Source organism: Palaemon carinicauda, chromosome 30, assembly GCF_036898095.1.
Source record: "Palaemon carinicauda isolate YSFRI2023 chromosome 30, ASM3689809v2, whole genome shotgun sequence".
Taxonomy (NCBI): domain Eukaryota; kingdom Metazoa; phylum Arthropoda; class Malacostraca; order Decapoda; family Palaemonidae; genus Palaemon; species Palaemon carinicauda.
Window position 1 is genome coordinate 98,081,588 of NC_090754.1, and position 16,336 is coordinate 98,097,923.

Sequence of the window (16,336 nt, forward strand, 5' to 3'; positions counted from 1 at the left end):
TCTCACCCGCCACTAGGCTACTAACCTATTGGCTTTATTATACTTTCATACATGTTCCCCGGTTACCCTCGTATATCGTTTTATCAATTCAGGGGGAAAAAAATATCTCCTAGAATTATTATATAAAATGATACTCGTCTCCAGTGAAGGTTTAAGGGTAATCCCTCCTTCCCTCTGAGTGTAGCCTTAGGCTACAACCCTAGTTGGTCGTTCCTCGAGTTGTCATTCAGGCATAACTAGGCTAGGGTTTGCTGTCCCTTCCCTTAGCCGCAGATAACAGGTTTTGGGTTTCGGTCAGAACCTCAAAGTATATAGTCTTGTGCTGGCAGCCGGCTGGCAGGGTGAATAATCATTCCCATGTCGGACTAGGCTGCCGGCATATGAGGATAAACCTCCCTAGACCGCACCTGAAGTGGTTGTATGATGCCGCCACCTTCTCCCTGCGGTCTAGTAGACTAGTCCTGTGCTCGCAGACCCTAGGCTGAAGAATAGATATTTTTCTGCCGCCTAGGATGGCGCCGGTACTGGAACTCTGTTTCTCTCTTGTTGAGAGGAGGCGGCAAGCTTGCTGCTGGCCCCTTACCTGTATTAGCAGACCCTAGGCTGGAGAATAGATATTCTCCTGCTGCCTAGGATGACGCCGATACTGAAAGAGTTTCTTAAAGGTGTGGATGGGCCAGCACCCTTCCACACCTCATACATCCCCCCCCCCCCTCCTCTGTCCTTTAGTGATGGCCTAGTCATCGCAACACTTCGGCTGTCGTCCTACAATCTCACCGCTTGCCGGCAGGTTGTAAGGCCGGACGGGGCTCCTACTTGTAGAAGCTTAGTCGCTCAGCTTTCCCTTATGGACGCAAGGCTCCGGGAAAGGCTGTGCCGGCTGCCGGCAGGAGACCCCTTTACTGTAGAGTGTTCTTCAGTCCTCTCTTGGACTGCCATTCACATACCAGTGGCCGGTAGAGACCGGCAATGATTTGTGTTTGGGTGGAAGCTTGAATGATAAATTCTCCCCTTCCATTTGAACCCTCATTCTGGAGGAAGGCAGTAAGACTGAGCACTTATATCCTTATTTACTGTTGATACACATTCAATGAGGCACCCTTCACTCCTTGCTTTCTCTCTCTATTGGCTAGTTCCGCCGGGTACTAACCTAGCCGGCAGTTGCAGGCCAGGTTGATGCTGCCAGCCACTACCCCAGCCGGCAAGGCGCCGGCTGGACCAGTGCGCCGGCAACCGGTGAGCCGCCTGCCAGGTTGATGCTGCCGGCCACTACCCCAGCCAGCAAGGCGCCAGCTGGACTAGTGCGCCGGCAGGGTTAACTTGTCCGGCGTGATGCTGCCGGCCACCACCCCAGCCGACGGACTGTGCCGCCAGGTGCTAGCCTTTCCGGTAACATGCCGGCTGGAACTACAATATATGACTATACAGTACAGTAGCCAGTACATTTGCAGTATAGATTATACTGCAGACAGAAAACTATAGTATAAATTATACAGTAGTTAATTTTCCTACATACCCTGTGTATCCATGCACAGTCTATTGTTGAGACCATATTATACAGGGGAAGAAAATATTTTTTTCCACATACTGATAGATGATCCGTAACAAATTACCCTCATTATTAAAACCTTTGGAAAGTCAGTATTAAGTTACACTTATCTGTCCTTACAGGTTAGAACTCTTCCATTGGGTTTCCTGAATAGGAAAACTCTAGGTTTTAATTTTGGGGGAGGTCACAGCAATTGGCTGGACAGGAAACATAAGTATGTGTCTTTCTTAATTCGTTTCTAGCTTGTCTATCCTAAGCTATATGCAATAAATATGCAAAAGTATTAATAATAATATTTATATAGTTTATCAGGTGAGATGAACTACCACATACTCATTTAGTTATCCACTCTTTACAGGTGGACCACCCTAAGTGCCTGCGAGTCTTTTGCAACGTGAGGAGCAAGGACTTCTGCGGCCATGTAGAGTGCAGGGCGTACTCTCTCTGTTCCATCTCCAAGGAACCTCTAAAGTATTGGGACCCCCAGGACTGCAATGTTTGCAAAGCCTTGGTTACTGAGGCTTTTGATGACCTCAAAAGGGATGCAGCACGTAGTAAGCTGCGCAGATGGGTTCTTGGCTTTCAGAAGAATGCCACGGGGCCTTACCTTTTGAATGAACGGATGCGAGCCTATCTGTTCCCTAAGGCAACTGTGGATGCCGTTATACCACAGCCTCAACCTGAGATCCCTTGCGTCCAGATTTCCGTAGATACGGATGTCTCTGACGTGATGAAGGACATCCACCTAGAAGAGAGGATGTCAGAAGTGTCGGAGGACACCGAGAAAGACCTTCTTGCGGAGGGTTTGGAAGAGGAGTCTACCTTGGCTCCTGAGACTGCTGAGACTGAAGAGGATAACGTCGAATCGGAGTCCGTTTCGCCGGTTCCGGCCCCAGAACCAGTGCCCTCTACGTCTTCTGCTCCTCCATCTGACGAAATGGGAAAAGTCTTGGTTAGTCTCATGAGGATGATGGAGACTCTTTGTAAGCAAAACGAAGAAAGGGACGCTGATCTGAGGAGAAGGATGGACCATCTCGCATCATCCCGTGGGTCTCAATAGAGACTCAATGTGAACAATCTTCCTTCTTGTTCTGAAATAAACCCTTTGAGGCATGCAGAGTACATGCCAATTACAAACGGGAAGATCTTTATTTCAGAAAAGCTGGGAGCCGTCCTCATTGAGGATGTTGACTTTTGGCCCAACTTTGAGTCTTACCCAGACTGCTTCGTCCGTCTGATGGCGGAACCTGTGTCCAAGGAGACAGAGCCGAAAGAGGTCATAGTTCTTGACCATGGGAAAGCTCAAGCTTTGATGGCAAGCTGTCTGAAAGACAGGGGCTTCACTAATTCGAAAGTGCCAGCCCTAAGCAAGAAACACCCTTCTTTTCTTGCTCCAGCTATACTAGCCTCAGGGTTTAAGGCAGTTATGAAGGCAGTAGAAGCTGGGAAACCTTGCCCTACACTTGAGGAGTGTAGACCCTTATCACCTAGCTCTGCTTACGGATGACAAAGACTGGAAGGAAATACATTTTACCTTCTCAGTTGGGAAGTTGGAGGCGGATATTGCTGGACGCCAGTTCAGCGAAAACCTCCCTAAGTTGTCTGACTTTCTCTTGCGTAGGGAGCAAGAGACAAAGGAAAGGCTTGCCGCATCCCTGTGCCTCCAGATTACCTTGGAGGCAATGGCAAGCGATAATAGATCCCCAGACATGTTCATGGTCGTGGCCAAATCACATTTGGCAACGCTGGTCAAGGACCTATATGGCTTTGTTAGGGCCAGACGAGCATGTAGGGAGTTCGTGTTTGCTTCGGCTGCAGTGAAACACGAACCTAGGAAGCTGATAGCTTCCAATATCTTGGGAAAAGACCTCTTCCCGAGTGAAGTGGTCAAAGAAGTAGTTGACAAGGCTGCCACGGAAAACAGGAATCTTCTCCAAAAGTGGGGCCATGTCAGTAAAGAGGAAGTCTTCCCCGGATGAGGGTCCCCTACCAAAAAGGAAGACGAAGAGACCTAGGTTGCCCTCTCGCCCTGTCAGGAAACAACAACAACTTCCCGCAGTTCCAATGACCTGTGCCCCAGATGGTGGCACAACCCCAACCCACCTACCAGATGGTGCCTCAGCAGATGGTGGCCCAGTCACCAGCCTTTACTCCTGCCTATGAGAGGCAGACCACTACCTTTCGCCCTAAAGGTAGAGGGTCGAATAGAGGTTCCACTAGGAACCCCTCAAGAGGAAGAGGGGATAAGGGAGGACCGGTCAAGGAGGCAAGTCCTCCGGACAACCGAAGCAATGAGATGCTCTCGGTAGGAGGAAGACTCCAAAGATTTCGGGATCACTGGACCTTCGATCCCTGGCCCCACAGCCTAATCAAGAACGGACTAGGTTGGAGCTGGAGGACAGCTCCACCATCATTTCCTCAATTCTTCCAACACACTACCCCCGTCCTGGAAGAATATACCCGAGAACTCCTGAGCAAACGGGTGATAAGGAGGACAAAATCCATCAAATTCCAAGGGAGGCTGTTTTGTGTTCCCAAGAAGGACTCAGACAAACTCGGTGTCCATTCTGGACCTGTCGCCACTCAACAAGTTCAGGATGTTAACCCTTCAATGCATAAGGACCCTGCTGCCGAAACGGGCGTACACAGTCTCGATAGACATGGCAGATGCCTATTGGCATATTCCAATCAATCGCCCACTCTCCTCCTACCTAGGATTCAGGCTACAGAAGAAGAAATACGTCTTCAGAGCCATGCCCTTCGGACTAAACATAGCCCCAAGGATTTTTACAAAGCTTGCAGATGCAGTTGTTCAACAACTACGCCTAGGTGTCCAGGTGGTGGCCTACCTGGACGATTGGCTGGTGTGGACAGCATCCGAGACGGAATGCATGCAAGCATCCAAAAATGTGATCCAGTTCCTGGAACATCTAGGATTCAAGATCAATGTCAAAAAGCCTTGATTATCTCCAGCTCAGGAGTTTCAATGGCTGGGAATACATTGGAGCTTAAAGTCACAGTCTCTCCATTCCACCAGGGAAGAGGAGAGAGATAGCAGGATCTGTCAAGAGACTACTGAAATCCGACAGGGTATCAAGACGCCAACAGGAGAAAGTACTGGGCTCCCTTCAGTTTGCATCAGTGACAGACCCGGTACTAAGAGCACAGCTAAAAGATGCATCAGGAGTCTGGAGAAGATAAGCATCAAACGCTCGAAGAGATCTAAGGAGATCAATACCGACTCGACTATGATCACTTCTCAAGCCATGGTCGAAGGCCAAGAACCTGAAGAGGTCTGTACCCTTACAACCACCTCTACCTTCAGTCATCATCCATACGGACGCATCAAAGGAAGGATGGGGAGGTCACTCTCACCAACGAAAAGTCCAAGGGACTTGGTCCTCTCTATTCAAGACCTTCCACATCAACGTTTTGGAAGCCATGGCAGTCTTTCTTACGCTGAAGAAACTGTCTCCTCGCCAATCAGTCCACACAAGACTGACTCTGGACAGCGAGGTGATAGTGAGATGTTTGAATCGTCAGGGTTCGAGATCACCCCAAATCAACCAAGTGATGTTGGAAGATAGCGGAAAAGAAGAGATGGCACTTATCAGCAGTTTACCTTCAAGGGTTCCGCAATGTGACGGCGGAAGCTCTATCCAGGCTCTCGCCGAAAGAGTCAGAATGGTCCCTAGATGCAGGATCATTCTCCTTCATCTTACGTCAAGCCCCAGGACTGCAGATCGACCTCTTAGCGACGAGCGACAACAAGAAACTACCTCGTTATGTGGCCCCAAACGAGGACCCTCTAGCGGAGTTGCAGCTCTAGTGGCTCCCAAGTGGCTGAAGAGCAATTGGTTCCCTTTAGTATTGGAACTGAAGCTGAGGCTGGTCCCTCTGTCGGACCCAGTACTGACTCAACAAGTAAAGAAGTCGACTGTCTTCACTTTATCACAGAAAACCCAAAACCTTCATCTCATGATTTTCTCTCCTTGGCAGTTAAGAAAAGGTTTGGGATCTCGAGAGACAGTATAGACTTCTTAGAAGAATATAAGTCTAAGTCTACCAGAAGACAATATGGGTCATCTTGGAAAAAGTGGGTTGCTTTCGTCAAGGCAAGAAGACCAAAAGAGATCTCAACAGATTTCTGTTTATCCTTCTTTATTCACCTTCATGGACAAGGTTTAGCAGCCAACACGATAACAACGTGTAAGTCAGCCTTGACTAGAACTCTACTTTACGCCTTCCAAGTAGACTTATCCAATGAAATCTTTAACAAGATCCCTAAGGCATATGCTAGACATAGGCCTGCAGCACCGCCGAAGCCTATTTCATGGTCCTTAGATAAGGTCCTACACAGTGAACAATGAGGATTGCTCCCTGAAAGACTTAACCCAGAAAGTTATATTCTTGTTTGCTCTAGCCTTGGGGGCCAGAGTTAGTGAAATAGTAGCCCTTTCTAGAGATGAGGGCCATATTCAGTTCACAGAAGCGGGAGAACTGAATCTCTTTGCTGACCCAACGTTTCTCGCTAAGAACGAGCTACTTACCAAAAGGTAGGGTGCCTGGAGAATCTGCCCTCTGAAGGAAGATGTCTCGCTGTGTCCAGTAGTGTCTAAAGGTCTATCTTCGTAGAACTTCAGACTTCAGGGGAGGACAGCTCTTTAAAGGAGAAACTTCGGGTTCAAAATTAACCCTAAAACAACTAAGGGCGAAGATCACCTATTTCATTCGCAGAGTGGATCCTGACAGTACACCCGCAAGTCATGATCCCAGGAAAATTGCTTCCTCATTGAACTTTTTCCAATACATGGACTTTGAGTGCCTTCGCTCGTACACTGGATGGAAATCAACCAGAGTATTCTTTAAGCACTACGTGAAGCAAGTGCAAGAGTTGAATTGTTATGTGGTGGCGGCAGGTAGTGTGCTAAAACCTGTCGCTTAGCGCTGCGAGGAACAGTGAATTGATTGGGACTGCTAAAATCGGGTGAAGGTGCTGACACTTCACAGTGCAACACGTAAATATAAGTGTCACCAAGGTGGCACTATGGACTGTTCCAGTTATTAAAGGTGAAGAAACATAGAGATAACACTCGTGCTGTGTGTTTTTACACAGTGTGAAGAAACAGTCATTCATAGAAATGCAGATTAGAAAATTTATTAAATTTTCAGTTTTGTGGCACTATTTATTTTTCCTTTTCAGGTGAAATAATCATTTCTGGTCTTGACTATATTATATATGTTTCTTATTGCATTCATTAGCATTATACTAACACTATGTTATGTATGTTGAATAGCTGGTTATTCATTACCAATAAATACTTGATTGGTATTTGTGTCTTATTTCGCCCCAAATTTGAATTAATAAAGATATGCGAGAGTATTATTTAACCCTTAATAATCTGCATATGGACATGTGAACAAATAGATAACTTTATTCTAATATGAGTATAACCTTTCTCTGCCTACGCATACATTGTTCCTACATCAGTACAAGCTTTGCCTGGTTTTGTATACAGCAAATCCTGTATGCTCTGTATGTTATGTTGGCTCATATAAACTTTGTTTGTATTAGAGTACAAACTTTGACTGGCTTTGCATACAGTGGGTCCTGTATGCTCTTGATGCTATGTTTGTTCATATGGTATATGCAAACCTCGAGACTCTTTCCTAAGTCTAGTATGACTCTTCCCTGCAGGGGGCTGGAAGTATTAACATAGTTCATGATTAGAAGTAATGACGTATAATGGTAACGCCATGTGTCTCTATGGTCTGGATGACCAAGGAAATATTGTCCTGAGGTTAAGGCACATTTGAAAAATACACAGATACAGTACTTTCTAAATAATGCTCTGGTAACCTTCCATCAGGACGACATGGCCTGAGCCCAAAAAACGGATTTTGAGCGAAACGAAAAATCTATTTTTGGGTGAGATAGCCAAGTCGTCCTGATGGACCCGCCCTCCTTTTTATAGAAAAGGCCTTCGCAGGATCCCTCCCGAAACTACTATATCTGTAGCACCTTGCTCAATGCTACAAGGAATTAAACATGGCGGTGACGATGGCGCCATCTAGATACTCAAGTTAGTAACGGAGGAAGGGTACCTTGATAACGGCTCCCCTTCTATTTTTGCCACTTTCCCCCTCGAAGCGAAAACGCTATTTGGGGTGAAGATGCTATGTGTCGTATCAAGATAAATGTCCCCTGATATTATGTGATATCCTTGAGAGAAATTTTAGGATATTCGCGCCAGGAGTTAGAATTCTGGAGACCTAAAGGTAAATTCTCTGGGAATATCACTGTAGTCAAATATACCCTAGGAAGCTACTTATAGGAACCTTCCATCAGGACGACATGGCTATCTCACCCAAAAATAGATTTTTCGCTTTGCTCAAAATCCGTTTTGTAAGGTATAAAATATCAAGTGAATTGGTCTGTCAATTTGATTAATTCTATTATCTATATTAGTTAAATGATATTATCTAAATTGGTTAGTTATATGAAGATGAACCTGTTGTGTTTCTAGATGGAAATATTGTTAGTATAATTGAGGGTTAATTTATTATTTTACGATTACTGAACTGTGGTAGGAAGAGACTGCTTTGAATGATGGATTCATTCGGTTTTTAGATATTTGGAGGTGATCCCTAAGCAACATACTATGGCGCAAATAAAAAAAATATGTATTGCTTTACACATTGCAATAATTTGGGTACAATATTTAGTCACTCAGTTCATCAGGAAAAATATAGATCTAGAAATGTTTTTGGCAATCATTGTTTGTAATGCTTGTAACCTAAATACTGTTACTGTACATAAGAACAGAAGTCACTGGCTTATGATGTAGCAGTAAAGTTATAATCTGGGACTTGTAAACAATTTGACTGAAACAACTACGGCTAAAAGAGAGAACATGAATATAGAATGATGAAATGAAATGGAGGAAAAAGATTTATGGTAGCTGCAATGTATCCTTGAAATGATGTAACATGAGGACACGCAATACAGTACAGTATTGGCAAAAACCTTTAGCTTGGTAACCCATGTTGGGTATGGTGATAAGTGAACGGCCTCCGAGGGTGCAATTACCATAGTTCGTGTAAATACGAGTATCTAAGTGTTATATAAGGCAAGTATTTTGTAGTGTAAAAGTATGTGTAAGGGTTTTGTTTCTTAACCAATCAAGACATGGCCACTTACAAATGAAGTGAAACAAATTTTGTTGTAAATGCTGGAAAACAGATGCGTGGGCATTTGATAAAAATGGAGAAGAGCAATTGGTTAAAAAAAAGTAGTAGGATGCTGAATAGTTGGGTGAACAAAAATCAATGTCGATTGTAGACAAATTGCTCGGCATAATGAAGGGTCAAAAAAATCTATTTCTGGGCGAGAGACCTGTGCCGGTCAGTGAAATGCTCCTATAGCACCATTTCTAAGGAATATAACTGTTAAAATATTACCAGAGAAAAAATGCATAGGCATGCTAGGTTGAACTAGCTCGCTCACCTATTGGTGTCGGTATAATCTAGGGCGTAACAGACCAGAGGTCTCGTACCATTTAGATACCTCCTCTTCAAAATCCCTCAATAGTGAGGTGCGGTTCAACCTCCCCTGCCGCGCTGACTAGTACTACTAACTCAACCCACGCTTGCCCAGCACTCCCTATAGCACCCCTAAGTTTGGGGTCTGATCAAGGGGGGACAACTAGGGTGGGTTCACTGGGCGGCACAGGTCTCTCGCCCAGAAATAGATTTTTCCTTCGTCAAAATCCCTTTTCTGGGCTCAACCCGTGCCGGCCAGTGAAATAGTACCAGAGAAACGAACCCAAACTTCAGTAAATATAAGGGAACGAATTAAAATCAACATAACATAACAGTAGTTTAATCAAGAGTTGTAGTAGTAGACGATAGTCTTTTATAACATCAAAAACTGACAGGGTATAATATCCCAGGAAGGGATGACAAAATGTAAAAATAAAACTTGAAAACAAAATATGATCTGAGGTCAGAATATCTTAGATAAAACCATATAAAACTGGACATAAAAGAAATATAGTTCGCAGGCCAAAATGTAAATATGACAATTAATGATAGAGATAAACAATATCTAAGACATGGGGACACCCATGGGGTGTGATGGAAAAAATTTATTGAGGTTGCTACCGCCCGTATGTCATGGACGTGGGGGAAAGACTCAGGATTAGCCTGTTTGATAAAATACAAAATCTGTTGTCTGATCCCTTATAAAGTTATAGTCCCTCCCTGTTCTCTGACGAACAAGGGTCCTGAAGTCTTATAGGAAGTCCTTGATAGAAAGGACTTTAGAGTGGTAACAGGACACAGGGAAGGATCCTGAGGGAGCGGGATAATTTTCCAGGAGGACCATCTGTTCTGAGGGTCTTCATTTTTGGCCAAGAAGACTTTGTCTGGGGAGAGGAGAACTTCTCCTGATGGAAGGAACTCGATGTGGCCTGGATCTCTTGACAAGGCCGCTAATTCCGAAATTCTAGCGCCGGATGCTAAACTCATAAGGAATAGAGTTTTTCTGAGAAGAGGTATATACTCACATGAGTCGTTGATGGTTTCTGACGCCAGTTTGAGGACATCATTGAGAAATCAAGACACCGAGTTAGGACGAATGGATGGTTTCAGTCTGGCACAAGCTCTTGGAATTCAAGCTAGAAATGAGTCTGTTAGATCTATATTAAACCCGACCAGGAAAATTTTCTTCAAGACATATTTAATGGTAGTAATAGTGTTAGCTGCCAAACCTGACTCAAACAAGGTCCTGAAAAAGGTAACTGTTAGCTTTAATGTCATAAAGACAACATTAGAATCCTTCAAAAACTTTGCTAGTTTTTTGACCGCTGAGTCATATTGACGAAGAGTGGAGTCTTTTTTATCTGATTCTACGAATAAAGTATTCTGCAGATCTATGTTAGCCCCTTTGTGGGCCGCAAACTTCATGAAGTCCATAAAGTTAGGGCGTTCCGAATGTTTGAGGAAGTGAACACAGTGCGCGTTTGTACTATTTGGGTCAAAGTCGGGTTGGGAATCTGGCGAGGGCGGAGACTCGGCTCCAGTAAAAGAGGAAACCAATTGCTCTTGGGCCAATTGGGGGCCACCAAGGCTACTTGACCTTTGAAGGTTCGAAGTTTGTCCAGCACCTTCATCAATAGGTTCACCGGTGGGAAAAGATAAATCCTTTCCCAGGTGTTCCAGTTCAGAGACATGGCATCTGTGGCGTAAGCCCGAGGATCCAGGTTGGAGGCCACATAACATTTCAGTTTGTGGTTGGACTCCGTCGCGAAGAGATCTACCTGGAGGTCCGGTACCTGGGAGAGGATCCACTGAAACAATTTTCGGTCTAGTGACCATTCTGACTCCAACGGGGTCGTCCATGAGAGTGCGTCTGCCACAACGTTCCGAACTCCAGCCAGATGGACAGCAGATAGGTGCCATTGGTTCGAGGCTGCTAGGGAAAAGAGTGCTACCATCACATGGTTGATGGTGCCTGACTTGGAGCCCACTCTGTTTAGGCAACGGACTATAACTTCGTTGTCGAGAACTAGTCTCAGGTGTTGCTTCTTGGCCGGGGAAAGACGTTTTAGAGTTAGTAAGACCGCCATGGCTTCTAGGACGTTTATGTGGAACTGTTAGAACATTGTGGACCAAAGGCCCTGAACCTTCCTCTGTTGGGAATAACCTCCCCAACCTGATAGGGAGGCATACGTGTGGATGACTATCTTTGGAGGAGGGTACCGTAGCGGGACCGATTGTCGACAGGCTCTTGGTGGTTGTCCATGGGAGAAACCTCTTCCGCAGAATGGGAGGAAGACGGGTCTTTTTGTCCGAAATTTGTTGTTCGCTCTGGAGCGTCAAACCCGGCTTACGTCCTTCAGTTTCGCTTTCAGAAGAAGGTCTGTCACTGAAGCGAATTGTAGGGATCCTAGGATCTTTTCTTGGTTCCTTCTGGATGTTATCTTTTCCCCGAGAAAGTGTTTGGTATTCTTCGCAACCTCTATTCTCTTGGACCTGGGAAGACATAGGGTGTGAGAGCGTAGGTCCCACTGTAATCCCAGCCACTGAAACTTGGTCTTCGGTGTTAGGCGGGACTTTTTGAAATTTATTTTGAATCCCAGAGACTGAAGATACTGGATCACTTTGTTTGTCGCTTTGAGACAATCCTCGACATTGCCTGACCAGATTAGCCAATTGTCCAGATATGCGACGACTTGGACCCCTTGGGTTCGAAGTTCTTGAATGACTGATTCCGCCAGTTTCGTGAAGATTCTGGGCGCGATGTTGAGCCCGAAAGGCATCACTTTGAACGTGTAAGCCTTGTTGCCTAGTCTGAATCCTAGGAATGGGCGGAAATGTCTCGCTATTGGAACATGATAGTAAGCATCAGTAAGATCGATGGAGGTGGTGACGGCCCCACGGGGACGGTAAGCATGTGAAACTTGTCGCATTGAATGAACAAGTTTAGCCGGGAAAGATCGAGGATGACTCTCCGGCTGTCTGAGTCTTTTTTCGGGACGCTGAATAAGCGACCTTGAAACTTCAGATGTTTTGTTTCTTGATCGCGTTCTTGCGCAATAGATCCTGGGTAAACAGGGTCAGATCCAGTGTCGGGAGTTGATGGAATTTGTTCGGTGGAGGAGGCCCTTCTATCCAACTCCACCCCAGGCCCTTGGAAATTATGCTGAAGGCCCAAGGACTGAACCTCCAGAGACCCCTGAATGCATAAAGCCTCCCTCCTACCTGAAGAATCTCAGTAGGTGGAGGATTTTCTGCCACGGCCTCCGCGTGATCCCTTTCCACGGGAGAAATATCTCCCCTTGCCTCTGTTCTGAAAGGAGCCTCGTGAACCAAGGCCCCTGCCTCGCTGGTATCCTTGAGAGGAACCGCGGGACTCATAGGCAGGGTTATAAGCCGGTGAGGTGAACGAACTCGAAGCCACTTGGCTTTTAGGGACGAGAACATATTCCTCTTGGGGCTGAGGCTTGGAGGTGGAGGGTTGGATGGTCTGAGCAACCGGGACCGGCTGGACTACCTGGAGAGGTTGGCGGAACTGGGCAGAGCTATAAGGACGTAGCCTTTTCCTGCCCCGGGATTGAACGTTCAACTGTTCGAACTTCCATTTGGGAGTGAGACCCCAACGGACTTTGAGGCTCTGGTTCACCCTGGCAGCTTCGCTTAACACCGAGTTGACCATGTCCTCCGGGAACAGGTCCGGGCCCCAAGCGGAGGCTTTAATGAGTTTATTCGGCTCATGGCGGATAATAGCCTCTGATAGAACATGTCTACGGCAACGTCTTCTGGCTACCAAGAAGTCATAGCAATCCGATAGCAAGGATTGTAAGGTGGCCTTTGTCATGATCTTAAAAGCGTGTTCCTCATCATAGTTGAGGGAAAACATCTCCGCTATCGTCGAGACGTTTAGGCGTTTAGGCTCCTGCTAAACCTAGACCGGGACTCGAACTCGAGTCGAATTAAGGTTTCAGGAAGTCTTGGAAGTCGTTCGCTAAATTGTGTCGACGCACAATCAGCAGATAACTTACCAGAGGTAAATGTTGACTGAATGTTAAGCCAACAATCGTTATCTGATGGGAGCAGAAGAGATGTAGGGTCTGTCTCCCGAAGCTGGGGCAAAGGTTTGTCTTCGGCCTAAGTCCACCATCTTGGTGACGCAAGGAGTAGGGGTCTGCTCGTCCACAAGAAACATAGTGTATGTGCTCTTGTGGGAAGTCAGCATGGTGTTCGTGCAACCCCACTCATTCAGGGTTCTAACCCAAACAGACTGAGCCTGTTCTTTTGGGATGATAATGGTCTCCTTAGGGACCTCATCTAGCCGTGGTCCCTAAGTCTTAACTGGTTTGGTGATTTGAAAGACCTGCGAGTCTTTGATAGGGGTTGGCGGGTAGCTTTAACTTTAGGGACAACAGGACGTGGCCTGACATCAGCCACGTGCTTCCTTGAAAACCCCTAAAAGGAAGAGACACAGGGTCTCTTTGCCCTGACACTCCGGGCGAACCCGCCAACCCAGATCTAAAGAGTCGCCAAGGTAGAAGTCATGGAAGACTGCGAGCTCCGAAAGAGGGTATATCATTACTAATGAACAAGGTAACTCCGTTGGGAATGTAAAATAAATAGATCGAGAATAAATGTTTAAATCGATCAATCACAAAGGAAATAAAATGAAAATCCCAAAAGATTATATCCGAAGTTAAAATTATAGATAATAACGACAGGGGCACCTACAGCGTGTCCCATAGTAGGGTAGTAACCCAAAAAGATCCGGGTGCTCCGAATTCTTAAAATAGACCAATATGAAACCGGGATCAAAGGCTATGAACAAAATTTCGGACTGGTATAGTAACCGGGGAAAAAACTTTTCATAAATTAACTGACATTGTTAAAATAATTCCATAAAAGGTGAAGATTATCAATGAAATAATATTGTCATAGCGAGAAATATACTATCCCGTTGCTACTTGGGAAGTATAGAATGAAATAAAGATACATTAGTATCCCAGAATAGGTTAGTAACCTAAAAGGATCCGGGTGTTCCGGATTCTTAAAATAGACCGATATGAAACCGTGACAAAAGGCTATGAACAAACTCTAGGACCGGTTTAGTAACCGGGGAAAAACTTATAAATAAACTGACATTGTTAGAACAATTCCGTAATAAGTTAAGGTTATCAATGAAATAATATTGTCATAGCTTGAAATACACTATCCCGTCGCTACTTGGGAAGTATAGAATAAAATACAGATACATGAGTATCCCATAATAGGTTAATAACCTAAAAAGATCCGGGTGTTCCGGATTCTTAAAATAGACCGATATGAAATCGGGACAAAAGGCTATGAACAAAATTTCGGACCGGTATAGTAACCGGGGAAAAAATTGTCAAAAATTAACTGACATTGTTGAAACAATTCCGTAATAAGTTAAGATTATCAATGAAATAATATTGTCATAGCGAGGAATATACCATCCCGTCATTACCAGGGAGGTATAAAAAGGATGTATAAATAAGGGATTAAATAGTAAAAAATAATAGTCCCGGACTGGGAACAGAAATACTTGAAGTAAACTTACAGTAAACTTAAAGTTACATCCTTAATACATATAATAAAAAACTCCTATTATTATGATCTAATACATTAACGTCCGTGAAAATATAGGGTTCCCGTAGGGAGAGTAGGAATCATAAACTGTGTCAGTGTCATCAGATCCGGCAGTATTGTAAGCCCGGAGGTCCCATGTCTGATGACGGGAGGGTACGGTGGAAGAATGCTGGGGGATCCCCCAACGAGACTACCGGACGTACAGAAACGAAGGTAATGATTCGTGTAGAATGCTATGATTGTAGGTTAATAATATGTCCTCCTACGAACGATAATGGCAGGAGGTACCGTATGATGGGGACACTCCTAACATATAGATAAGGTCTCATTCCTAATTCCATTAAGCTAAAAGCAAAAGCCATACTAAGAAGGCGTTAGGTAGACTGTCCGATACATGGATAGGGCACGTGATATAGTCCCCGGCGGTCCCGATCTTCCCCCTCCCCCGACTGATGGCCAATCGAGACGACGGGAGGGGGGGGGGACGAGAACCGCCCGGGATGAATGAGACTATGTAGCACCCCTTGAGATAATCTCGGTCCTCATTATGTCGGAATGTTGAGGGAAGACTGAGGAACAAGCATGCTTGGCCTGTATTGTCATAGCCAACAACCGTCGAGTAAGAGGAGAGACGTGCTCTGGGAGGGGTGGGGGGGGGGGTTTACAGAGGAATCACGTGGATAGGTGGTGGTAGGCAGGGCTACCAACTGGAGATCCCCTCCACACAACATGGAAAATCCCAAAAATATGATCATAATGGAGTGTGACAATAAAAACAATATGAACTGTTAAAAATACTTAAAAGTAAATAATGAAAAAAGCATAATCACGTAAAAATGGCTAGGCATGCAAAGTTAATATGGCAAGAGAAGGACTCGAGCGAGTGGCAAGGGAGGAGGCATGACGTCATCTTGGAAGATGGAAAACAGGGGTACCAACCTTACTACTGAAGCGGGTAGATACCGAACAGTAACACAAATAAAGAGCTACGTGAGTCCCACTCGAACCAAAACGTAAAACTATGTGGAGCGAAAATAGAACTAATAGTCATTATAATATCAAAGTGAAATGCTCCTAGAAAAAACAGCAAAACAAATTGCTCGGCATAATGAAATGTATTTAAATCGTCAAATATTCAACTCTGTTAAGGAGAACCAGATAAGCAAATATGAATAATGATAATGATGGTTACATTCTCTATGGTTAAGACAGTGTCTGATTCTCAATTTTAGGGTAGGTGTTGACATTTGAGTAGTTTCGAAATAAAAGCGATATGAACATCAGGAGAGTATAAAAATAATAAAATCTTATCAAAATTTAGTCAATGGAAAAAATTAATTCTTGGAATTACTTTCAAGTACTGTATACAAATTGTTTACCTTCATATGCTTTGAGGGTAATTTCCTTTTCATCTTTGCACTGTGCAGCTACATCAGGAGAGTTTGAAGGTCTTTTCACACTCCAGTTAACCTTAACTTTCATAGTATGGTTACTCTCAAGGTCCTGAATAAGTTCATCCTATAAAAAGAGAAATATGTAGCTCTAAATAAATTTAAATAAAAAAAATGCTTTAAAAGTGGAATGCCACATTTTTTTTTCCTTTTTAAGTATTATGGTATTGTTGGACATTCTATTTTTGTTTCATTG

At 44.6% G+C, this 16,336-nt stretch overlaps 1 protein-coding gene across 2 annotated transcripts in view; it reads right to left on the reverse strand.

Annotated features, from left to right (window-relative positions):
• The window catches only part of LOC137623360 (piezo-type mechanosensitive ion channel component 1-like), a 178,092-nt gene that overhangs the window by 28,426 nt on the left and 133,330 nt on the right, over positions 1-16,336 (reverse strand). For both annotated transcript variants that reach the window (XM_068354192.1, XM_068354191.1), the window contains one exon: positions 16,069-16,207. In XM_068354192.1, the coding sequence (XP_068210293.1) occupies positions 16,069-16,207 (139 nt within the window). The remainder of the gene's footprint in view (positions 1-16,068; positions 16,208-16,336) is intronic.